The 26,635-nt window shown below is 39.8% G+C and overlaps 1 protein-coding gene and 1 long non-coding RNA gene across 2 annotated transcripts in view; both read left to right on the top strand.

The window, feature by feature from the left end:
• The first annotated feature begins 155 nt into the window (after positions 1–155).
• Positions 156–967, top strand: LOC134216640 (uncharacterized). Its single transcript, XR_009980752.1, has 3 exons — positions 156–296; positions 416–532; positions 662–967. It is a non-coding gene; the product is annotated as an uncharacterized LOC134216640 (long non-coding RNA).
• A 9,679-nt stretch (positions 968–10,646) lies between these two features.
• LOC134212507 (thioredoxin-2) overlaps positions 10,647–26,635 on the top strand; it is a 132,827-nt gene continuing 116,838 nt past the window's right edge. The window contains exon 1 of the mRNA XM_062690447.1: positions 10,647–10,847. Within this exon, the coding sequence (XP_062546431.1) occupies positions 10,824–10,847 (24 nt within the window). The 5' untranslated portion in view covers positions 10,647–10,823. The remainder of the gene's footprint in view (positions 10,848–26,635) is intronic.

Genomic DNA, 26,635 nt, shown 5'->3' with positions numbered 1-26,635 from the left:
GTTTATGCGTGGTGCATAATTCCATCTAACCTGTTACACTCACGTTATATCAACGTTAGATATGTTTCGCTTTGAGCAATTAAACGAGATTAGGGTTGTTTCAAAAGGGATTTTCATGCTGATTTATTTACATTCAACTGTCATCAGAGACAGAATGTATATGTACTAGTGAAAGTACATATACATAACTGCCTCCAATGACAGTTGAATGTAAATAAAATATAAATAAAGATCTTCGGGAACTTTTTCCCGAATATTTTAATCATTTTATTATTTGCTATCATCAAAAAACAGCGGTAAGTAAAATTTAATTAAGTTTGCAGGCTGCGATGGCTATCCATTTCAATACGGCGTTTATGTAGATCCGGAGCCGGGGAATCCGTTCGGGAACTTAAGAATCGCCTTCCTTTTTCAGATTTTCTTTTCCTCGATGCGATTCTCCTCTCCTTTCGGCTCGGAACAGCCTCCGTCGTCTGGCCAGCATAGTCGTGTTTGCAGACAAATATATTATAGTGAAGCGATCATGACAAAGGTAAGTCATTAAATAAAATTTGCAGGCTGCGATGGCTATCCATTGCAATGGTTGCAATGTAACATTTGTGTCGATCCGGAGCCGAAAAATCCGTCCGAGAATCTCATAAAAACGTATTGCCATTTTTAGGTTTGCACTATCGCTTTCAGCGACGCACCTCTTCTTTCGGCTCGGATCAGGTTTCGTTGTCTGGCCACCAAGGAAATGAAGCGAAGTACGATGAAAATTGAGAAATGGTCTAGTATGTGGTGTTGCAGAAACAAATGCATCCGGAAGAGCAGTTTGAAATTTCGGTCCGGAAATGTACTTCCTCGTCTGATACTGGAAAATGCTTTGCAATTTTCAGAAAGCATCCGCGACGACCATCCATCCGGTGCGGCCATTTGCTTCCGGTCCATTAGCAGGACAAGTTCCAAGCACTTGAGGAGCAACAATATGTACAAAACTAAATAAAAATCAATTTAAAATTGTTTAAAATTTCATTGAAAACTCTTCTCCACCCTCGTCAATTCACTCTGGAACTGCTCCGGGAATTCCTCCAAGTGGGAATCACTTCAACAGATCAGCTGAAATTTTTTCCAGCAGTTCATCTGAAAAAAATACCAGGAGTTCCTCTGAGAATTCCTCTAGGAGTTCTCTGAAAATTCTTCCAGGAGTTCATCCTCTGGGAATACCCCAATAGTTCATCTGGGATTACTCTGGTGGTTTCTATGGGAACTGCTCTAATAATTCATCCAGGAGTATCTTTGGGAATTCCTCCAGGAGTTCTTCTATAAACTCTTCCAGGAGTTCCACTAGGTGTTTCTCTGGGAGAGAAATTACTACAGGAGTTCCTCAGCAGGTTCCAATGGAAATTCCTCTAGGAGTTCTTCTGAGAATTCCTAAAGTAGATCCCCTGGAAATTTCTCTGAGTTTTTTTTTCAGCAGAGATCTTCTGGGGAATCCTTCAGCAGTTCATCTAAGAATCCCTCCAGGAACTTTTCTGACAATTATTCCAGTACTTTGTCTGACAATTTCTTCAAACGTTTCTCTAGAAATACCTCCAGAAGAGAGTTACTCCAGTAGTTCCTCTGAGAACTCCTTAAAAAAATTTCTTAAAATTCCTTCAAGGTTCCTCAGGGAATTGCTCTGAGCATTACGTCAGGCTCCTCAATAAATTCCTCCAGAAGTTCCCTTGGGAACTCTTCCAACAGTTCCTCCAGGAATTCCTCTGGTAATTCCTTCAGCACTTCATCTAAGAATTCCTCTAGAAATTATTAAAGAAGCTTCTTAGAAAATGACTCTTGGAATTCCTTCAGGAGTTTCTATAGGAGTTTCTATAGGAGTTCCTGCAACAGTTCCTATGAGAATTCCTCCATTAGTTTCTCTAGAAATTCATTCAGGAGTTCCTCTGGGAATTCCTCCGTGAATTCATTCAAGAGTTCTTCTTGGAATCACTTCAGCAGTTGATCTGGGAATCACTTCTGCAGTTCATCTGGGAATACATCCAGGAGTTCTCCTCTGTGAATTCCTCAAGGCGTTCATCTGAGAATTACTCTAGTAGTTCTCATGGGAATTTCTCCACGAGTTCCTCTGAGAATTCGTCCAGAAATTCCTCTAGGAATTCAACCTACCATTTATCTGGAAATTCTTTCAAGAATTCCTCTAGAAACTCTTCCAGGGATTCCTCTACTGGGAATTCCTCCAAAAGTTCCTCTGGAAATTCCTTCAGGAGTTTTTCTAAGAATGACTCCAGTAGTTCATCAGAAAATTCTTTCAGGAGGTCCTTCGGGAATTCCGGCAACAGTTCCTATAGGAATTCCCCTTCGAGTTGTTCTGGGAATCCCTCCAGTAGTTCCTCTGTGGATTCCTCCATGAGTTTCTGTAGAAATTCCTCCAGGAGTTCCTGTGGGAAGTTCTCTAAAAGTTCCTCCAGGAGTTCCTGTGGGAAGTTCTCTAAAAGTTCCTCCAGGAGTTCCTCTGGGAATTCCTCCTGGAGTTTATCTGGGAATTCCTCCCGCATTTCTTCCCCTGGGTGTTCATTCAGGAGCTCCTCGGGAAATTCATTCAGGTGTTTATCTAGGGATGCTCCAGAGATTTCTTTCAGGAGTCCCTCTAGAAATTCCTCTGAGAATTCCTTCAGGTTTTCCACTTGGCATTAATCCAAAAGTTCTACCTCTGGGAGCTCATTTACGAACTCCTCTGGAAATTTCTCGAAGAGTTTCCCTAGAGGTTCCTCTGGAAGTTCCTTTAGGAGTTCTTATATAAATTTCTCCATGAGTTCCTCTGGGGTTTCCTCCAGTAATTCCTCTGGGAAATCCTCCAGCCATTCCTCGAAGATTGTTGTCTTGAAGAAAATCTTCTGTCACCAAGTGATAATCTGCGAGTAGCCCTGAATCGGTTGCCTTTGACTCGCTCTTCCGAGAACTGCCGAAGCCTCTTGCTATCGACAACGCATCCTCCATGAACCCTTTCGCTTTGTAGCCACGACCACGAATCCTGGAAATCAAGTTTATTGTTGAAATCTTTATTTTTTTAAATACGATTAAGTACTTACTTGAAAAAAAATCCAACATCGCCATTTTGTCGAAGATAAGCACCGAGAGCACTCGCAAAGCGCACCGAGAAGACAACATGAAATGAATGAAAAGAATGCTGTTTCTATTTTCAGCTGTCATAAAAAATGCAAGGCGCGAAAAAAAGAAAAAGAGCATAACAAACGAGTCAATGTTTTATGCATTCTGAAGGGAAGCATAACTAACGGACCCTAACCATAATCTAACAGCTCACAGATTGTTACTCTGGGTTAAGATTTCATGTATACACTGAAAATTCTAGTTTATTTTTTCAAAATGACCTAAGAAACATATTTTCATGAATGAATTTTAATATTGCGATCAACAGACCAATATGATAGCTTTTGATTGCGGTACACAAATTAATTCATGAAAAAAGGTGACATATGCTCTTTTTAAAAGTTAAGCGTCATTTCTGCCATTTCTTTCCCCTATGGGCCGATGTGAGCAGTGAGAAGTGAAAAGTGAGACGTGAGAAGTGAAAAGTAAGAAATGAAAAATGAGAAATGAAAAATCACCAGATGATCCGAAATGAAAACAAAAATGTTTTTCCAAATTTAATCTAGACTATCCTTTGAAAAGAGCTGAAATTTTTTTGCTAATATTTTCAAATGGATATAATAGAAAAACGACGCATCCCACAAAAAAGTGTTGTATGGGTGACCATCGCAAAATCAGTCAAACTTTCTAGTGAAAATATCGGAAACAATCCAAATTGAGCCTTACACTGAAAAAAATCAGTTTAAAAATTTTAAAGTCGATTTGCGAAAAAATGCTTTTGTCTCAAGATAGGTGATTATGTTCCCTACCAACCGTCCATACATCGCAAGCTGGGCACTCTTAAGGAAAAAAAGTTTTTCTAACAAAAACTTTTTCTTGTCGGAATTATTTTCAGTGTATTTTCATCTGAAACTAAACCAATGAAAGCCATCGTTATAGAACCCCAAGCAAATCTATTTTTATGATACATTGTCTAATTTAGTCTAATATAGTTTGTTTTTAAATTAAGAGTAATATTAAAAAGGGGTTTATATCTTCAAAAAAATATTATATTCCATTATTAGCTTCTTTAGTTGCGACCAGTTACGACCAAAACATTGTACTCTGCCTGACTGTACAGGAATACTTAATATGAGTATATATGTATACATATGTTAAATCCACCCCTTAAAGACACTGAAAAAATCAATTCCGTCAAGAAAAAGTTTTTGTTAGAAAAACTTTTTTCCCTTAAAAGTGCCCGGCTTGCGATGTATGGACGGTTGGTAGGGAATATAATCACCTATCTTGAGACAAAATTTCTTCCAAATCAAAAAGAGCGTTTTTTTGCAAATTGACTTATATTTTTAAATTGATTTTTTTGGTGTAGGGTTTTATTTAGAGTTTTTCAAAAAGTTTTATTAGAAAGTTTGAATGATTTTGCGACAGTCACCCATACAACACTTTTTGTAGGAAGCGTCGTTTATCGATTATATCCTTTTGAAAAATCAGTAAAAACAAGTTTGACCCTTTTCAAAAGATAGTCTGCATCAGATTTGGAAAACCTAAGTATGCACTTTTCTTTTTACAGCACCTTTTAAGTATTGACCAATAAATTGACAAAAAGTCAACTTAACAATAAGAACACTTGCAAGTTCCCAAAAAGTCCTATTTGGCTTCATGCATTTCTATTACATTTCTCGCATAACTTCTCAAAAGGACCTAAGTAACATTTTTTCATGAATTCTCGCTTAACTTTTCAAAAGCACCTAAGTAACATTTTTTTCATGAATTAATTTGAACACTGCAATCAATAGTTTTCATGTTGTTCTGTTGATTGCAGTACTCAAATTCAATCATCAACCAAATGTTACTTCGGCCCTTTGAAAAGTTATGCGAGATTTATAGTACAGCAAAACGCCATCTAGTAGAAAATCTAGATGGATTATTCCATTGCTGACAAACGTTCATTTCGAACCAAAAACCGCAAGTTGCTGGTTGATTTTTTTGTCATATACTCTGTCTCGCTCAAACCAACAGCGAATAATCTAACGACTACTTTCACGAACACTTTATTGTCAGATTTTCTGGATATGATACACTGCGCGGCGTTTGTAAGGTTCCCAAATGCACAAAACTTCACGCGGTGAATGACTGTCGAAAGGTACGGCCGCGACAAACGATACACCGCAATGCTATTCATCCATAAGAATCAAGTAAACGGGGTGCAGAAAGCGCGGCGGTACCTTTCATGAAAGGTTCGCCGCGTGCAATTTTGAGAAAATCAGGCAATAAGGACCAGCCACTTTAACCGACCGTGTCCATTTAGCAAGTATGGTGTTGAATATAATCTGTAGATTAAAAAAACAGTTTAATAAAGTATAAAAAACTCAGCAAGTAACCGCACAATATTGAGTAAAACAAATTAAGTGTGTAGCATTTCCACATTCAATGAATAAATTTCGCACCGTGTATACTGACAGCATTAAAGTTTGTGTTGCTTCTTTCGTGCTTTATTGATGATGCTAACCTCTCAAGCAAAGCTTTCCAAAGCTTCAAATGTGGAACACGAAAACTAACACACGCGCTATAGAGACCGAAGCCGATGACTTTATCCGCTCGCATCAACACAGTTGTAAAAATTTCATCGTTGGAAATAAAAATCGCATTCGTACATGCTTTCTCGTGCGCTCGTTACGTTTGCTGCCATTTTTTCCTGCTTTGGAAGGAAAGAAGAGGCGTGTCATTGAGGCTAACTGCTTATTGGGTTGGGTGGTTTGGGTGGAATGATGGTGTAGTTTGGGCATTTGGGTGATTTGAACTTAACGTTCGTTTTCATACACCTCATTATTTCCATATTATGCGGCTTTTTTCCATTGATATTTATGTAAATTGTGTTGTTAATTTTCACAAATGTACTTGTACAATTATTACACAAAGGCATGCAAAATCAATGTATGACATACAACTAGTTTTATTGAACTTTAATATTACATTGGTGAAAAAACACTACGTGGGAATCGGCCCTAAAACAATTGTAGACGCGCTGTCTGGACAGTTAATCCATATTGTATTTTATAATGTATTTTTTTAAAACGTGCCGCTGCGCTAATTATTGTACTATTTACCCACGATCGCATATTTGTAACATATGCATTTTTCCTTTCTCGTACAACAAAGTTGTACCGAAAGGCTATATGATTGCTCCAAAAAACTTTTGATAGAAAGCCCGGAGACCCATAGTGTTATATACCGATCTACGCAGCTCGACAAACTGAGGTGATGTCTGTTTTTTTGTGTATATATGTGTATGTGTACAAATTTTGTAGACACACGTTTTAGAACTTAGAATTATCCGATTTACTCGCAACAAGTTGCATTCGACAGGGAATTGTTTGCTATTGAAAATGGGCCCGATCATTGCTTTTCGGAATTATTGAAAAATCATTGTTTTTTCCCACAGGTCCCCCTTGGAAAAAAAAATCAAAAAAACAATTGTTTTTGAATGGTGGCAAGGCAAAAATATTAAAAATGATCGAAAAAATGTGATCTATTCACCCAAAGAGCTTTTTTGACCTTTTTAAAGTGATTTTTTCAATATATTTTAAATGCACGAGAAAGGCATCATCACTGCTAGGTGGATTAATCTGGGTTTTTTTAAAGAGCATAACTAACAGGCTTCTAACATCTCACAAATTGTTTGCTGGGAAGTGAAAAACGCACTCTTACCCCACCGGTGGGGTAAAAGTGCGCATCGGGTGGGGTAAGAGTACGCATTTATCCAATTATGTGCTTTAAGTATATATTAACACAAATAAGAATTAATATCATTTAATTGATGTTTAATGAGCATATATTAGGGAATGTTTAAAGATTACGTAACTCTTAAAGGGGGAGGGGGTCCTAAAAATTTGCGCTTTCATACGAAAAACCATTGCTTTTTTATATATACAAAAAACTACAGAGGTAAAAATATATATCAGGTTTCGCGTGGCGTATACAAAGGTATTTTCCTTAAAGAAAGTCCACCAATCACGTAACGTAAAATTTGGCTATTTCATCACCCCTCCCCCTATCTTACACTATTTGTATGAATCCTCTAAAAATTATATGGATCGTCACACATCTTGCAACCCCTCCCAGCTAAACGTTGCGTAATTTATGAATGTTTCTTTTGATTAAATGAAATTATCATTTAGAAGAAATTGTGTTTTCGTACTATGTTTAGGTGTACAACAAGTCCTAATACAATTTCATTATTTCGCTTCAGTGCTTTGTTCGCGAAGTCCTTCCTAACACCGAATTATACTTCAACTTATCCTAAAAACTTGTGATAATTTCGAATTCTGTCCTTTTTTTCTTAGTTGTGAATCTTTACGCTTTGGAAGAAGTTTTAGTTAGTTTTATTTCGGCTGGAGATATGATGTCAAACATAACTTGAAGATTCATATGCGTACTCTTGCCCCACCGGTTCCTGCGTACTTTTACCCCACAGTCCCAAAAATTATTCAAGTAATGGTTTTGACTTCTTGGAAAACCAACCGGATTGGTGTTCTGTACCATAAAGTACTATATACAATAGGTTATCGAAATGGTATAATGTTCACCTGATTGAACGTATATATGGTAAAGATATATACTCGATTAAGTTGAAAACCGGAATACGAGACTAGCGAAGTTGGATTTTTCTCGCAATCCGTACGTTAAACCTAACTTCGCTAGTGGCGCGCTAGTCTAATTAGGGCCTAATTAGACTAGCGCACTACTAGCGAAGTTAGGTTTAACGTACGGATTGCGAGAAAAATCCAACTTCGCTAGTCCCCCATTTCGGTTTTCAACTTGACTAGCGATACTAGTTGCGGAAACCCAATTATTTTTAGCAAAATGACCAAAAAGTTATCTAACTCCATATCTCCCTTGTTGTTTATTCAAATCGTTTACAATTACACATGATAATAGTTGGCCAGAATACCTGCCAAACTGATAGAGTGTTGCTAGTTTATCTTTTTTTTTACTTCAAAAAATCGAAAACGTACTCTTACCCCACGCGCACTCTCGCCCCACTCTACTCTATGTATTTGGCGTGAAACCAAGTTTGGAACAAACCTTGAAACAAATGAGTCCTAAGTCCCCTACGCAATGCAGCGGAACGGCAACGGAAATGGCAAGATTTGACAAACAGCCCGTATACTTACCACTTCCGTCGCCGTTCCGTTACATTGCGTTTAGGATATTAAGAACTGGTATCCTGCAAAGTAGTCAAAAGAGGATACTGCTGAGTTTAATGGTTCATACAAAATGTGTTTCAAGGGGAAGAGTTGGGATTCAAAATTGTCACATACATATCATAGTGTATAAGAAAAGCACCATCATTAATATGTAGATTAATTGTATTAATATAATTCACAGGTGGAGTATCCAGCTTGGTAAAGGCGGAGATAAAACGTTCCTGTATTTCGAAACTGATGATAGTTCCAAAAAAAAATATGGATGATGTGAAAACTATATGTAAAAGAAAACTATGTAAGATTATAAATGCAATATAATAGCAATAACAGAAACTTTCTTGTTTTGGCTTAATTTATAAAAAATTGAAAACCACCCAAATATAAATATTGCCCTATTGTGGTTTGCAAAATAGTATACATATTATATATTATATTAATCATCAAAAAAATCATACTATTCATCATCTTTATTGTATCCAGTTTTCCGCGAGCGGTAATGGCCGATAGCTTGCCTGCGGGTTAGTCTCTGATTTGACATTTGTGGAGGTCAAGTGCACCCACCGTTCAAGCATTTTAATCAATGTGGTATATAAAAAGGTTTGAATTCACTTAATCAGCACCTTCTTTTATGACACATTGGTCAGAATGCTAGGAGCGGTGGGTGCAGTTGACCTCCAGAAATGTCAAATCAGAGACTAAGGGTTTGTTCAAATATTACGTAACGCAAAAAACGTTGTTTTCAAGAACCCCCACCCCCTCGTAACAATCCGTAACAATTTTCAGAGCCACCCCCACCCTAACCCGTAACGCGTAACAAATGCTATTTTTTTAAAAAAGGTCTTTATTTTAATAGAATTTGAAGGACGGTGCCATACATTATTATCTATTGCATATTTCATGCTTTTTCAAACATAATGAATATTTTTTTATTTTTAAAATATTTTTTCTCTATGCAAATAATTTGTTACGCGTAACAATATTTCGAAGGACCCCCAAAAAGATATTTTAGTTACTAGATAAAGATTGTCGCTGTCGTCGTTGTCCGGAACATCTTTTGCTGGCGAGGATAGGGGAGCTAAATGTCAAAGAAAGAAAATCCATACGATTTGACAGGTATGTAGTATTCAGATGTAGTATTCAGAGTAAGCGGCTAATGATTTTAGTTTGGATAAGTGATTCTAGACTATGATTTGATTCTGCTTATTTGATTTGATTATCACTTATCCAAACTAAAATCATTAGCCACTTACTCTGAATACTACAGTATGTACCACACATGTTTCGGACAGCAGAACAAAGGGAACCGAAGCGACAATCTTTATCTAGTAACTAAAATATCTTTTGACCTCCACCCCAAATTTTGCATAACAAAGCGTAACAAAGATCAAACAACCCCCCACCCCCTAATGCGTTACGTAATATTTGAACAGACCCTAACCCGCAGGCAAGTTGGCGGCCATTACCGCTCGCGGAAAACTGGATAATCAAACCCCAAATGATCACACGAAACAAAAATGAAGATAAACTAATGATTCACGGTAAAATTGGTCCGCAAAAATACATGGAAAAGTTGGTGTTTCTGAATGGTAACGATACTTAACAACCCATTCAACACAGACATGTGTGCATTCAATGTATCATCCAAAAGCTCAATATTTTAAGGGCTATCGTAAATATCATTCGTGGTATAATTAACGTACGGTATTTCATATGATTCCTCAAATAATTCAACTATAATTTACTATGCTCAAAAAACGATTACTAGAAAAATAGTTGAATAATTCCATTTTATTCGGGCGTTTTTAATTGCTTTTAGAATTTTTGAGAAGAGTTTTAAAAACTTCTCCGTATGGTTTCCCGTGGAGATTTTTTCGATTTCTTCATGCAACATTCGCGAAGTCGAAGCAAAATTCTTCACACAAACAATGACAGTTCTTTATGGGTTTTTACAGTAGAGCAACAGAGAGGAGGAGATGACGGCCATGTTTCACTCAAACTCTGACAGATAGCAATGGGATTTCCCATTGGAGGGAAGAGCAGAATTTGCTTCCACTGTTAGATGACTTTACCCATTAATGGGTACTATGTTATTGTTGATATTATTCCCACCGTGAAAAATTCACCCATTTTCTTGTAAAAATGCCACTACCCATTTTAATGAGTAGTGGCGCTTTTTGAAGAAAATGGGTGAATTTTTCACGGTGGGAATAATATCAACAATAACACAGTACCCATTAATGGGTAAAGACATCTAACCGTGTCGACTTCGCGAATAAAAACGAAAAATAATCTCCGTGTAGCCACGACATTTGACTGTCACGCTGTCACAGTTTTGTCGCATCGCTCGTGTTCGTCGTGTCGTTCGCCAACACAAAACGCTTACTCAAGTGTCAATCGTCGGCCGGTCAACACGCGTTTCCTTTCGTTCTCGGCGAAGCCTTTTCCGTGAAGAGGAATCATTCCATCTAGTGGAAGTGCTATCAAATTTTTAAGTGTTATTTATTCTAGCCGCTAGCTACCGAATCAAAGATGGTCTATATCGTCAAGGATGGTGTAAGTAATTATTTCTGTTATAAACTAAGTGCAGTTCAGTGGTTGAAAAATATTGTGTAATTCGGGGCTGGGGAAACATTCTACGAAGGTGACTAATGTCGTCTAATAACTTCCATGTCATTCAATATTGACGGGCGGATGGCAATCATCTGTGGGAAAAAGCAAACTCTTGATAGTATTAGGTGCGAATTAAATGTAAATTGAAAGATAAATGCTACGATCTTATAATTTGCGGTTTCGTACAAACCACTATCTCTGAAAATGATTTCGTCGGTCTGTACCCGCCACATCCAGAATTGTATTCCCATTACTTATTCAAGATAAGCTTTCCCCTGGCCGCGTGCGTACCCATTTAGGGACGAAACACACGGACCGCTTGCTAACGCCATATGCACACAAGTGCGATACGGAGCATCCAGCATCAATATTTGATGTAAACGCGCTTGTGTGCTTGCTGATTCCAACAGCACTTGCGTCTACGTCGCGTTGAAATATAACGCAACATTGTAATCCGTCTTCAATGCACCGTTAAGCAGATGACCGACCCAAACCGAGGTCATTCGTTTACGGTGAGTTGATGAACGACGAAGGGGCGAGGTGTAGCCATCATTGCAGCGCACAGTGGGTTGATTTTGCGAATTAGGCAAAAAATCCATACAAATTAGGTATCGAACAGTCTCTCTATTGAAAGTATGATTGATACTTTTAGAAACGAATTCTAAATTCAAAGCTCTTTCCAAAACTGGAAACTTTTACTCTGCAAATATGTCAATTTTACTACAAATAAAGACTTTTTTTAAAGGGTTCAATAAGGCTGAATAGTATTTGGTAACACTTATGAAGTGATACGATACAAAATTTGTTAAAACAAATGTTGCATGGTGGATTAATCCGGGAATAATTATAGACCCAACACCCCAACACCTAAGTTGATTTTTTGGCAACAAATTTCGAACTGCGACCCATAGTTGTAGAGTTGAATGTCGCATTTGTAGACGGTTTTTGTTTTTTAATTATCATTCTTTGAAACTTGTGTGAGTTAGCGTTGAAAGCTCACACTCACACATATAACCTTATGGTTAACTGGGAATTGGTACTGGCGGAATTTCTGACCACTGCTTCTTACATTCTACACATACCTACGATGAATTGATGGGTTTGGAACGTCGTTTTTTATGCACGCTTTTATTAAGAAGATGCTGTTTATGCGAATAGAGTTGTTTACTTCTATTTCTCAGATTCAAAGAGAAAAAAAGTAACACCTCTTACTGAAAAAAGGCGCTGCATTTGATCTTCACGCTATCCTGTATCCTATAAATGTAATACACGTAGGCAATAGATCTAGAATTTTTTCTAATGAAATTCTGCTGATTTAGTTGATTTGATCGGTTTTATCTTTTTATGCCGAATATATTAGATTATATTGCAGCACCCAGAGATAGACACTTAATACCTTATCAGCAAGCACGCTTTTGTGTATTGCAATACGACAGTTCTTTTTTGTTGCATCTTATGTAACATCTAGACTAGAACGCAAATTTCGGAAAGAACGGTAATCCCGATAAATATGACTCAACTATAACTCTCTTTTTGACTGGCTCAAATAAACTACGGGCCAAGATAAGTATCCCTACGGGGCAAGAAACCCCTCTAAAAATCATGTTTTCCAACTGAAATGTAGTAGAGCGCCAATATACACAGTAAAAGCTGTTAATGCGTAGGGAATCGGCTAGATGATATTTTCTTCTTCTTCATTGATATTATTCTCACTGGACATTGCCGCCTGCAGCTTATTAGTTGTTTATTAATCACTTCCATAACTGCGAGGTTTTGCTTCAAATTCATATTTCTGCATTCGTGATCACGAGGCTAACACATGATAATTTTATGTCCAGGGAACCTGAGACATTCCAAGCCGAAAATTGCCTTGAGGTACGGAATCGAACCCTCATCGAACCCTCGATATACGAAGGCAGAAATGGTAACCTAGCTTAGAAACCTCGCAGTTAATAACTGTGGAATTGCTTAATGAACACTAAGCTGCGACGCGGCTCTGTCCCAGTGTGGATGTAATGCCAATGAGAAGAAGAAGAAGATATTTATAATATGGGGCGATGTGACCACCCCCTCGGGGCAAGACGAGCGAGGACCAACAATTATATAAAAGTGTGCTAAATTTATTAAGAAAACCGAATTTCAATTTCAATCAATATTTCGAAGAAGTGAGGTTGTCAAAGTGCGTTTTTCGTGGTACAGCCGTTTACATTATTGTTTAGTCATTCCTCGTAATAATAATGCTCACTTTAGTCATAGTCAACGTTGGCTGTCTTGCCCCATATGGCGATCTTGCCCACTTTCCCTATTGGTCATATTAAAACATTTTTTTTCTGGTCGATAAGTTATTGTTTTCATGGATACTATTAAAATTACATTGAATAACAGAAATCAGTATAAAATTTCAGTAAATTTGACAATGTAAGTTACTCAATAGATTCAGCGCAATAGTTTTAGAATTTTGTGTATTTGATTGTTTCAAAATGGAGTGCTCATCTTGCCCATTTAAGATAAATTAGGTATTCAAATCTTATTAAGTATGGTCAAACATTTCACTGTAAATATTTTAAATGTAAAGGTAAAATAAAGGGTGCTCATCTTGCCCTGGGGACGATCTTGCCCCGTCCTCCCCTTAACCATTTGTTTCGATGCTATGCAGTATCTTTGTGGCATTTACTCACTCAGGTCATTATTGAAGCTTTCTGGAATTGAAGGTAGTCGAATCTTTGGTTTTGTTAAAGAAATTCAGTCAATCGTCGGTTGACCATTCGCTCCATATTTTTTTAGATCTGCTGGTTAGGGAACGTCATATGTTGACTTCGTTAGCAGGGCGCCGGTGTTTCGGATCGGATGACGAAGCTATGCTTCCATTCAACCGAGACCGTTCTCGCAGTTCACTCTTGGTTAAGCGTGGCTTTATCTCTGATACTGAGATTTTTTTATCATCAGATATCCGATGTCATCTGGACCCTCAGAATTCCCTGCCATAGTGAACGGGAGGTTGTAGTTCTGTTCTTCATCAGGTGGTACCAATAATCCATGGATAGCCATGTGGGTGGAAGGATGCCGCTTTTTAGGAAGGTTTCTGAGTAACGGTATATTATCCTTATTAAGGAGGAAGACAAGTCGTGGAAGTATTCTGCCAAGCCGCCATTGGCTTGTGGATCTTTGATTATTTGCCGTTTACCTTGATGGCTATTCTCTTGTGCCGTCTTTTGCCCTGTAGACTATTTGTTTGCATCCATATCTTTATAGCAGACTGGCTCTCGTTTTGTGTGTGTCTTTATTAGAGTGGCTTGTTGCCCTTGGCTCGTATCTTTCTCGTTATTGATTCCCTATCGGGGTAGTTTTCCGGTAATTTTCTTCTCGCGCGTTTAACGGGGCCAGATTTCTACGTCGTTTGGCCGCCGTCGCGTCGTGATGTCCTCCTTCCTTATTAAGGGGGAATGAAGACAGGCAAATACCACTACATAAATCCTTTTTTTGTGTTTGTGATATTGCCCGACACACAGCGGTATTGAATCATTCAGAAAGCTGTTTTCTTTGCCCAGCTTTCCTTGAGCTTTAATATCTGCAGTAAGTTACGAAATCAATGTAGGAACACGAGTACATATATAGTTCAGTTTCAAGGCATGAAAACCGGCCATCGAGGTCTCGTCTGGAACTGTCTTGTTTTGTAGCGCGATACAGATCGGAGCGTGGTCGAATCCTCTGAAGTCCGTGCGGACCAAAGAAAGTGGTTTGCGGTGGGGTCGCTACAAGAGAGATGTAAATCCGATTCTGACTGACCATCGTTTATGATAGGGAACTGTTCCGTTTTCCATCTCACTCAACATATATTCATCTCATTGCAAATAAGAAATAAAATCATCGTCGCTTCTTTTGCTAACAACCTTACTGCTGAAAAAAATCACAAATAAGAAACAAACCAAATTCCTTTTCAATGCTTTGTTTTGATGGGATGTAAATAGGAACTATGGGATGAAGTGCCGAACCGTTCTAGTTAGATTAGATTGCGCCGGGTAGCGAGGGGAAGCATAGGCATAATGCCCACAACAAACTAAAAGTTAATCTATGAATATATAATTTCCATCTTTAGAAGTATAAATTACCCCTTCTTCAAAAGTACGCAATTTAATATTCAGAGTAAAGCAAAGAAAACAAAATTGAAATAACCAATGTTGGCTCATTTTATGTCCGATTGAAATTTTTTATTTACATTATCTTGATTTTTCATGGTGCCAATCCGCCCGGGTTTATTAAGGGATCAGGTCAGGGCATGCAATCAAAAGGGTCATTCTAAAACCCTTGATAAACGAGGAAAGTGTCCAGATTTGAAAGAACGTAGTCAATCATTATTGAATAGTATCAGAAGATAGTTTTGATATAATTGGATCACCAGGACATGGTTCCAGATGTTGGGAACCTACTTCCCTCAAGGAAGTGGACAAACTCTGAAACCTATCTTGCAACGTATCAAACTTCATGAAAAAGAAAAGCTCAAGCTCAACAGATAAATTTTCAGAGATTTTGGACTCATTTGCCACGTCAACTTCTCTATGGAAACCAGGTTCCCGGCACTTCCACCAGTGGTTAATGTATCGAAAACCTCTCAAAGAATCATCCATTCATTTTATCTTTCAAAATCGAAGTATGATACATATTCGCAAAATGGGTTTTGAGCTAATCGAAGTTTGTCCCTTCCTGAGGAACGGAACATCCGGAACCATGTCCTGGTGATACATTTGATTCAAAACCACTTCTGATACTGGCTTATAATGATTGACCACGTTTTATAAACATTCTGTACGCTTCCTCATTTATCAATGATTTTAAGAAATGATCCGTTTTGACTGCACCTGACACAGAAACCCTTTAGTAAATCCGGCCGGATTGGTACCATGGTCAAATCAAGTCATGTACCAAAAAAACCATGATGACGCTTCTTCTCTGAAAATTGATGTCAATCGGGCATAAAATGAGCCCAACGATATAAGATCTTTTTGACCCCGGAACCACAAAGCTGCGGTTTCGAAGAAAACGGCAGCAAACCTCTTGGGGTTTGTTTGGGTTTCGGGCTTAGGCGTACGGACGGGGGAGATTTCGATCGGGAACCTATATCGCACCCGCACGTAACACTCACAATCAAACATCGCTTTATTGGGCTTCTCCTCGAACGGGGTTATCGAATGGCGTATTCTTGGAGTTGTCTTGGATTTCCCCGGCAGGGCCCGTTGACGATATATATAGCGGTGACAGGCGGAGCGATTCGGAACCCATCTTAAGCTCACTGTTCGGGTTTCAACTTAATTTTCACAACCGGATCGTAAAAACGTATGTACTGAATCCTACCAGGTAAGAGTCTTGCACTCCGTTTTCCTTTAAAGAATTATCTATGCAGGAGTTATGGCAGCTAATGCACGAACACGGTTTTCCGGATAAACTGACACGGTTGATCAAAGCGACGATGGATCGGGTGATGCGTAGTTCGAGTTTCAGGGGCATTCTCGAGTCCTTCTGAAACCCGCAGAGGTTACGGCAAGGTGATGGTCTTTCGTGTCTATTCAACATCGCTTTGAAGGGTAATACGAAGAGCAGGGATTAACACGAGTAGTCAATTTTCAATAAGTCCGTCCAGCTATTTGGTTTCGCTGACGACATAGATAACTTTGAGAAGATGGAGGAAGCCACATCAGACTGAAGAGGGAAGCAAACGGATCGGACTAGTCATCAACACGTCGAAGACGAAGTACATGATAAGAGAGGTTCAAGAGAAGACAAGAGCCACCCACCGCGAAGTTTCATCGGTGGTGACGAAATCTAGCTGGTAGAAGAATTTGTGTACTTGGGCTCACTGGTGACTGCGAATAGAGGTGTCGCCGGTCCGATATTCGTCGGCGGCGGCGTTTGTCAGAATTTTAATGGCGGCGGAGGCGTTTCGGCGTCACGCCGAAAGCCATTTTAGCCGGCGGCGGCGGCGGCGTGAATCGGCGTGATTTTTTCATTACTTTTTCTAAGATTTTTTTGCATTTTTCGGATATTTTCATAAAAGACATTAAAGAAGAATCTTTTGAATTTCGCATGAAAAATCAAATGAACTTGTCCAGAAAAATCTATAAGTTTTCCAAAATTTGGAAAGTATTTTCGGATTGTTCGAAGTTTCGATAAATCTTTGGAATTATTAAGGAAGCTCTTTTGAATTTCGAATAAAATTGTTTGGATTTTTGCAGAAAATGTGTCGCTATTTACATGAGAAATTTCAGTATTTTCACAAAAATATTCTTAACTTCTGCAGGAAAAATTTCGAAATTTACGAAAAATTCTGTTGAGTTCTCCGAGCAACACACATGTTGTAAATAAGTCTATTATAATATATACGATAAATTTGGTCAAATATGAGTTATTTTAACCAAATCAAAGTGAATTGTGCTGCTAGGGTGTTGACTATTCTTCCAAATTTTCACAGAACATTACTAATAATTTAGTAGAGTGCGGCTGGTAGAATGGGTGTTTTACTGTCGGCTTCTCAGTCTAGAATAATAAAGACGGCTAGTTTGGCATACAAACGATAAAACAGTTCATTCTTAAGAATTTACGGAGACTCAAAGAGTTTTCGAGAAAAATTCTGTAGAATGTTCAGGAAAAATTCTCCGTAAGGTTAACGAAAACTTTTTAGAATTTCCGCGGAAGTTTGTTCAAATGTTTCAACGAAAAATTGCTCGAATATTGATTTCTAGGAAATTTGTACAGTAGACGTTCTATAACTAAAGTCATTTAACTCAATGCTTTTACTGCATTTCGAAAGTTACATCAGTTTTGCAGTTATCGGTCAGCTGAGTTTCGAAACGATGTCAAAATCGATGATAGCTGCATAGCAGTGAACAATCAGATGCACTTCTATTTTGACGAAGTTTGACAATTGTTTGACGTATAGAATGCGTCGAGTTATCGAACGGTTCGCTAACTGAAACGAAAACATGTTGTAGTGTATTGTCCATAAGAAATTCTTGGAAATTCCAGACCGAAAGCCGTATGTCCGAACTGGTGATTTAGCCGAAAAGTCGTTTTCCTAACAGGTCGTTTGGCCTCATCAGCCCAAAAATGCAGTTTGACCGATATGGTCGTTTGACAGAATGGGTCATTTGTCCGAAAATATCGTTTAGGTTTAATTTACGGTAACATGTCAATAACTGAATGGTGATTAAGTCCAAACTATCAATCCGATTGGCTCAATGATATTTACGTTGAAAAGGCTTTTGTCAAAGACGTTGAACGAAATTCCGTACTTCTCACTTTTAAGTCGATACTGGATTTAAACCAAAAGACGTTTAACAAATTCCATTAAGTGAATTGAACGTTTATGCGAAACTGTTATCAGGTCAAAATAGTTTGACGAAAACGACATACAGCCGAAATGAACATTCAGCCGAACTGGTAATTTGACTCGAAAAATCGTTTAACCGAATAGATCATTTCAAAAATGCCGTTTGGCAGGAATGGTAATTTGGCCCGAAATGTTCTTTCTGCAAACAACCCTTCTGGGAACGGCATTTTCTGTAAATGACCTATTCGGCTAAACATCTTTGGTAAAAAGATCAATTCAGCCGAACGACACTTTTCAAAGAAGGTTGCAGAAAGGACATTTTTCGCCAAATAGCCGTTTCTGCAAAATTACATTTTACAAAACGGCATTTTGGTCAAATGATGATATTCGGTCAAACGACTTTTCACCTGAACGCATTTTCAGCAAATTACCTGTTGTGGTAAACAACTGTTTACAAGTCCGTCCAAATTTTCCTTTTTGAATCGCTTAACATCGCAACCCACATTTTCGGTCAAACCAGTTTTGATCTGATAACAGTTTCCGTAAAACGTTTTGCTAAATTATATCTGGCTAGATGTCTTTGGCCTAAAATTCAGTATCGACTTAAAAATAGAAAGGCCATGAACTTCTCCCTGCAAAAAAATCACTAATAAAGGATAAAAATAACAGTCTTAATTAATCTAGATTGGGAAAGTCTGTTGAAGTATCTCTTTTACTAGTCACAATTTTCGTGTGAATTTCAAAGAATACTATATTCGGATATTTTCATGTAGAAATTTGGAACAACTTCCGTAAAAACTCTGAAGAGATTTCCATGTTAATCTCGAACAATTTTCTTAAATCCAAAGAGCTCCTCTTTAATGAATATTCTGGAAAAACTTGAAGAATTTTCTAGGAAGATTCTCCGTTATTGTCGTGAAAATATCCAAATGACCAATTCAGCGAACGACAACTTCGACGACAAGTCGAGTCAAGTACGAGACACTGAAACGACCCTGTTGAGTTCGAAATACGTATCTGTCAAGGTACAATGGAATTAAATGGGATTGTACAAACTCGCTTATGACAAGTTCGACCGAATGTCCATTTCGACCAAATTGCCCTTTCGACCAAACGACTATTTAGGAAGAAGGACATATTCACAGATTTTTTCAGCCAAAGGAACTGTTCGACCAAATGACAGTCTCGGCCAAATATCTTTAGGCTAGATATCTTAGCAAAGTCTGGAAACATAATGAGAGCTTGTTGAAAACATATTTTGATTTTGATCAAATTGATTCTATAATTGTTTTTAAATATGTATAAATCATCATGATTGATTTACATTTTGATCTCATTTTGCTGTAGATTACTAAATTGAATGATATGACATCAAACTGTGTACTTATTTTGCTATCAGAAACCAATATCAAATTGAGTTTTCGATTTGTTCTCATCGACAGTAGAAATAGTTTTTGATTTGATAATTCTGCTACACGTTTTGTTATTTTCGACCTAAAAGATGTCAAATGAAGTAAACATAATCGATGATTTCACAACATTAAAAGAAGTTATCGATTTGTTCTTAAGCTTTGCTCTAGGTTCTACCAAATAGTCTTTTCAGTTAAATGATTCGAATTTAACAAGATATTGTATGAAATTTTCATGAAATAATTGGTATCTTCACGAAAAATTCTCTGAGTTTCAACACTCACAAAAAACTCCGCATTATATTCATGAGTTTACACATGGATTTTGTAATGGGGGTGCCAGTATTCCATATTTTCGACACATATATTTCATGCGCCCGCATGCATTACATGAGCGTTCATACATACTATCTATGGGTCATCGTATCCATGTGTGAATTTGTATGCAATTTGGTATGTGCGATACATGATATGCATATTTCAAAATACATGGATTTTTGCCATAACTATGTGTCGATTTTCCTGAGTGAACGTAATGTTGTAGAAATCTATCAGGAAATTATATGGAAAATGCACTGAATCCTCGGAGTATCCACTGAAAATTTTAATCGGCGTGGAAAATTATAGATCAGGCGTGACAAATTTAAACGGCGGCGCGCCGATGCAAAAACTCGGCGGCGGCGGCGTGCCAAAAACTGTCGGCGGCGGCGGCGTGGCGCGGCGGTACACCTCTACGCCGAAAATGACGCAGAGAAATTCGGAGACGCATAGTGGCTGGAAATCTTACGTACTTTGGACTCCGCAAGACGCTGATCGAATAGAGTTCGCCGCCGTACCAAACTGACATCACAAAACGCTAATTAGACCGGTAGTCCCCACGGACATGGGATCTGGACGATGCTCGTGGAGGACCAACGCGCACTTGAGTTTTCGAAAGGAAAGTGCTGCGTACCATCTATGGTGGGGTGAGATGGCGGACGGTACGGGAGGCGAATGAACCACGAATTGCATCAGCTGTTGGGAGAACCATCCATCGTTCACACCGCGAAAATCGGACGACTGCGATGGGCCGCACGTAGCCAGAATGTCGGACGTAACCCGGTGAAAATGGTTTTGACAACGATCCGACGGGCACAAGAAGGCTAGGTGCGCATCGAGCAAGATGGATCGATCAGGTGGAGGACGATTTGCAGACCCTCCGTAAACTGCGTGGTTGGCGACGTGATGGACGAGCGAATGGAGAAGACTCTATATACTGCACAGGCCACTTCGGCCTTAGTCTGAATAAATAATAATAATGCAGGAGTTGCATCAATTGCCCCCCATGTACACAGAAAAATAATGAAAAGTAAACAGCGCGTAAAACTTGAGATGCGGAAATTTACACTATTCTATGCGGAAATGGACCTCTTCCTAACAAGTTTGCTTACAACTTAAAACATATTGACGATTCACGTCAAATATTATATACATTTAGGCTATATCACGAGTGGAATTAGCTAATAATGGCGTTCCATTTATGTGCATGATCTTTAGCGTAAATTTCATTGGATTTTCTATCTGTGTAGTTTTTCAACTCTTCTCCCAGCCCAAAAACCATCAATCGATCCCAGTTTGGCCTCTCTTTTTAAGTTCAGTGCATCTCTTTACCCACTCGTCGGCACTCAGATTATATTTACCGCTCTGGTGTGCTACGCGCCTATACCGTCTGCCCCGTGTCCACGCACTCGAAATGAAATGACCGTTGGAGCAAATCAAATAAACTTTCACGATTTTTGTCCCTATTTTCCGTGATCAAGCCTTCAAATCAATAAACAATTGCTACCCGCCGGTAACGACGGGTTATTTTAATTTTTATTTTTAAGTCAGACCGAAACGGGCAAAAAGTACACATTTGCCCGCAATAAGGCAAAAGTATATGACCGCCTCCTTAAAAGTGTGCATTTGCCCGAAATAAGGCAAAAGAGTAGATGACCCCTTTTTTAAAAGAAAATTACTCCTTAAAACACGTATTATATGCCCAGAATAAGACAGATGACTGTAAAGCACGCACTGTCATTATTTATTTTTATTATTAAAGCAACAACGGTGGTTCAGTCTATGCTGACTATCCCCGGTATGGTGATTTTTATAATATCCCAATGGGCATCCATCGGCAACCGCGAGAAGATTAGAGTTTATTAGTCAAAGATATTAGCATTTTACTGGACTGTTGGGAAGGAATTTCTCTTCAAAGGTAAAGAAACGAAATTTGCTCATACCCCACTTCAGAGAAATGCTAATAACTTCGTCAGGCAAGTATTATTTTTTAGCGGTTTTCAGCATAACATTCTGTATTAAATTCTTCAAGATCTAAATAAGGGGCGTCCAGAAACCACGTGGTCATATGGGGGAGGGGGTGGAAAATGACCACGATCACTGCATGGGGGAGGTGTTTCCAGAACCACGTGGTTTTTTCTAGAAAAACTTTGGTGAATAACAATAGCGGTGTAGAAAATACAAATCATTAAACATTATTAATTTAATTATTAAACGCAAAGCGAATCTTAGGGCCGATGCCCACGTAGCGTCTTTTCAACTCAGCGTTGAAAAGACGCAGGTGTGCATCGAGAAAAACCGGTAACGCAGCGTCGGTCGTAACGCCGATGCATATCTCCGCTATTTGACATCTTAGGTGCGATGTCCACGTAGCGGTTTTTATCTCGTGACGCCGTCACGCAGGTCCCAGCATCAAATGAGTAATGACACGTGAACGTGTGCACGACTACATTTGATGCTGGGTACTTTGCGACGCGGCGCAAGCGCTTAAAAACGCTGCGGGCATCGACGCTTAGCCTTAGATCCTTTTCCATAAAAATAAACGAAAGAACAGGTTGCGATTCAGTCTCAAAAAGGAAAAAGGAAAAGGAAAGAAAAATGGGAAAATATAAATAAAATTCCGCCGCGCCACGCCACGCCGAGATGGTTTTAGATAACGCGCCGACACTTTGCATCAGCGGACTGCAGCTACAAATTTGAAAAATATTCATGTTTTACAATAATCCAAGAAAAACTTCAAAAGAATTTCTCGTGGATATTCAGGAAAAATCCAGTAAAGAAATTTCCTGTAAAACTTTGACATTACTTCAATCATCCTGATAAAGGCTGGCATTCAGAATGATTTTAAAACATTCTCTGAAAATTTTGCTTGAAAAATTTGTACAAATTTAATGAAAAAAAACAAAACATCTCCAGTGTAAATTGGAAAAGTCCAGTCCCGTGGAAATACATATAATTTTCGGTGGAAAAAATGTTCAAATTTTCATATATTTTTTAATTCTAATAAAATTTTCTACGACTAGTTCTTTTGAATCTTCACCAGAAATTCTCTTTTATTTCCAGAAGAAGTTTTTCGAACATTTTAAGGAGTGCATTCAAAATGTTCAGTCTCCAGTTAGTATGAGCAAAGACGTAGGGTTGCTAACCCGGAGATGACGAGTTCGATTCTCGTTCCTGTCTAGGATGTGTTCGGGTGGAAACATTCTCGACATCCTAGGTATAGTGTATCCATCTTACTAGCAAACAAGATACATAATCGTGCAATGGCTGGCATATAAAAGCTTCAATTTACTAAGGAAATGCTAATAGAATATACTAAGTTGAAAAGCAGACCAACTTCCAGCTGGAATATGGAGCCGTAGAAGAAAAGAAAACTAAGTTTTTCAATAAAACTCTTCTGAATTTGCCAATGACCACGATAAAACATGGGGGAAGGGGGTTGAAAATCTTCAAAATATGACCACGTGGTTTCTGGATGGCCCCTGAGTCATAAGTTCTGTCGTAAATTGTGTCGTTTTATTGCGAATCGCTGTTTTTGGATGTTCCTTAGAGTAGCTCAAAAAACACCTTTTCAAATGTTTTGATGGGCCGCCCTCTTATTCGGTTCTATTTGATGCCTGATGATCTGGACAAAATTTCAGCAAATTGGTCAACGTTTTGGTGCTAAACTTGTTGAAATTTTATATGGAAAAAGTATGCAGAAACATCCAAAAACAGTGATTTTCATTTATTTATTATTTTACCAGACTAAGGCCGGAGTGGCCTGTGCTGCACATAAAAGTCTTCTCCATTCAGCTCAGCCTTCTTGTGCCCGTCGGATCGTTGTCGAGAACCATTTTCACCGGATTACTGTCCGACATTCTGGCTACGTGCCCGGCCCACCGTAGTCTTTTGATTTTCGCGTGTGAACGATGGATGGTTCTCCCAACAGCTGATGCAATTCGTGGTTCATTCGCCCTCCACGTACCGTCCGCCATCTGCACTCCACCATAGATGGCAGCACTTTCCTTTCGAAAACTCCAGTGAGGTTGGTCCTCCACGAACATCGTCCAGGTCTCGTCCGTAGAGGACTACCATTCTTAAGCGTTTTGTAGATAGCACGTTTTGTAGGCGGCGAACTCTATTCGATCAGAGCGTCTTGCGGAGTCCAAGTACGTACGATTTCCAGCCACTATGCGTCTTCGAATTTCTCTGCTGGTATCGTTATGGCGGTCACCAGTGAGCCGCAAGTAATTCTTCAACCACCTCGATTTCGTCACCAGCGATAGAAACTCGTGGTGGGTGGCTTACATTGACCTCTCTGAGCCTCTTCCTATCATGTACTTCGTCTTCGTGTTAATGACTAGTCCAATCCTAGCTTCGCTTTTCAGTCTGATGAAGGCTTCTTCCATCTTCTCAATGTTCCGTGCCGCGATATCAATGTCGTCGGCGAAACCAAATATCTGAACGGACTCGTGAAAATCGTACCAATCGTGTCAATCCCTCGCCCTTCGTATTACTCCTTCCAAAGCGATGTTGAATAGCAGACAGAAAGACCATCACCTTGCCAACCCTCACGCATTTCGAAGGACTGAGAATACGCTGAAATCGAATCACGCACGTCACCCGATCCATCGTCGCCTTGATCAACCGTGTCAGTTTATCCGGAAATTGATTTCGTGCATTAGCCGCACAGCTGGTCCGATCGATTGTGCCATATGCGGCTTTGAAGTCGATAAATAGATGATGGGGCACGTTGTGTGCGGCATTCCTGCAATACCTGACGTAGGCGAACACCCGATCTGTGGTAGCGTTCACCCATAAATCCGCCTGGTACTGCCCCCACAAACCTCTTTGCAATTGGTGTAGTCGGCGGCGTAACATTTTGGAGAGTACCTTGTAGGCGGCGTTCAGCAATGATATTGCGCGGTAGTTGCTACAATCCAGCTTATCGCCCTTTTGTAGATTGGAACACGACACATTCCATCCACTCATGCGGCAGAACCTCATCCTCCAAACCTTGGTAATCAAACAGTGCAGCGCTCTAGCCAGTGCCTCACCACCGTGTTTAAACAGCCTTGGTAGTTGGTCAACCCAGGCTTTGTTGTTTTCAGCCGGCCGATCTCCTCCTTGATTTCCTGGAAATTCGGAGCCGGAAGTCGGATGTCCTGCGCGCGTGTCTCTAGGTTCATTACCATACGCCACCGTTGTCTGCCATATCGCCATTCAGGTGTCTCTTCGTAATGCTGCCGCCACCTTTGAATCAACTCACGATCGTTTGTAAGGTTCCGTTTATGTCCTACACATATCGTCTACGCGGCCCTTACGTGAACCGTTCAACTTTTCGGAACTTTCGTGTGATTAGCGCGGTATAGTTCCTCCGTCTCTTCACGGTCTCGATCTCCCTGCTGGCGCTTTTTCCTCCGGAAAATCGAGTTTAGTCTGTTCCGCGCCCGTTTGTATGTTTGTATCGATGCTGCAATTAGCTGCTCTTCCGTTGGGAGTGCCACTTCCAGCGTTGCGTAGGTGCTCACCGTCTTGTAGCCGCCCAATGTTTAGCTGCGGGGACGACTCGACGCGTATTGTACACGTCGAGAGTTTTGGGCGCAGACATACTGCAACGAGGTAGTGGTCGGATTCAATATTCCAAGCGGTAAGTGCGTACGTTCGTGATGTCGGAGAATAATTTACCGTCGATTAGAACGGTCGATGGTTTTCCGTTACTTGATTAGTGGATTTTGTGGCCTCTGTGGATATTTTTGCGGGGAAGAAAGTGCTCGGACTACCATTCCGCGGTAGGGCAAAGTTTATGCATCGTTCTGCCTGTCATTCGATACGGTATGCAGATCATCCGGTCCGATGACCGGTCTATACATTTGCTCCTTCCTCCTGAGCGTTTTGTCACCGATGACGATTTTGAGTCCCGCAGTGGCATCCATCGTATGTCTGCTCCAGCTGCGCATAGAACGCTTCTTTCTCGTCGTCGGTTCTCTTCGTGTGGGCAGTGACGTTGATGATGCCTAGTTGAAGAAACGGCCTTTATAATCAGCTTTCACATCCTTGCGTTGATTCTGCCACCCAATCACGCGTTGGACGCATCTTTCCCAGCACTATGAAGCCGGTTCCCAGCCGTTGGTGGTGTCACAACTTTGGTAGAAGGTAGCCGCTCGATGCCCGCTTTTCCACACTTTCTGTAATGTCCAACAGATTTCCTGCAGCGCTACGATGTCGAAGTTGCGCGGATGTAATTCATCGTAGATTATCCTGTCGCAACCTGCGAAGCCTAGGACTTGCAGTTCCATGTTCCAAGCTTCGAATCGTGATCCTTTATTCGTCGCCCAGGTCTGCCGATTGTATCGAGTCATATTATCTTCTATGTCAATCGTAATGGTTGTTTTGAAAGGCGGCTTATTGGGCCTGCGCAACCCTCCTGTCTCGTCGAAGGGCCGTCGTATCAGGGCTGTTTAGGTCCACCTAACCAGGACTTGGGCTTGTGCGCTTGAGCGGCAACGGTCGCTTTTGGGAGCTTTCTCGGATACATGCAGCTTTTATAGAGGTTTAAAGGCCCACCGTCAAACCCCACCACATCCTGAGACAGGCGCCACAACTCGAGATGGCCTGGGAGGGGATCGTCAAGCATAGTCAGGACATAGTCCCCGCTGCCCCAACAGTGAGCAATACGTAACCGAACGTAGCACATTGAT

This window comes from Armigeres subalbatus, chromosome 2, assembly GCF_024139115.2.
Source record: "Armigeres subalbatus isolate Guangzhou_Male chromosome 2, GZ_Asu_2, whole genome shotgun sequence".
Lineage (NCBI taxonomy): Eukaryota > Metazoa > Arthropoda > Insecta > Diptera > Culicidae > Armigeres > Armigeres subalbatus.
This window is presented reverse-complemented; position numbering and strand designations above follow the sequence as displayed.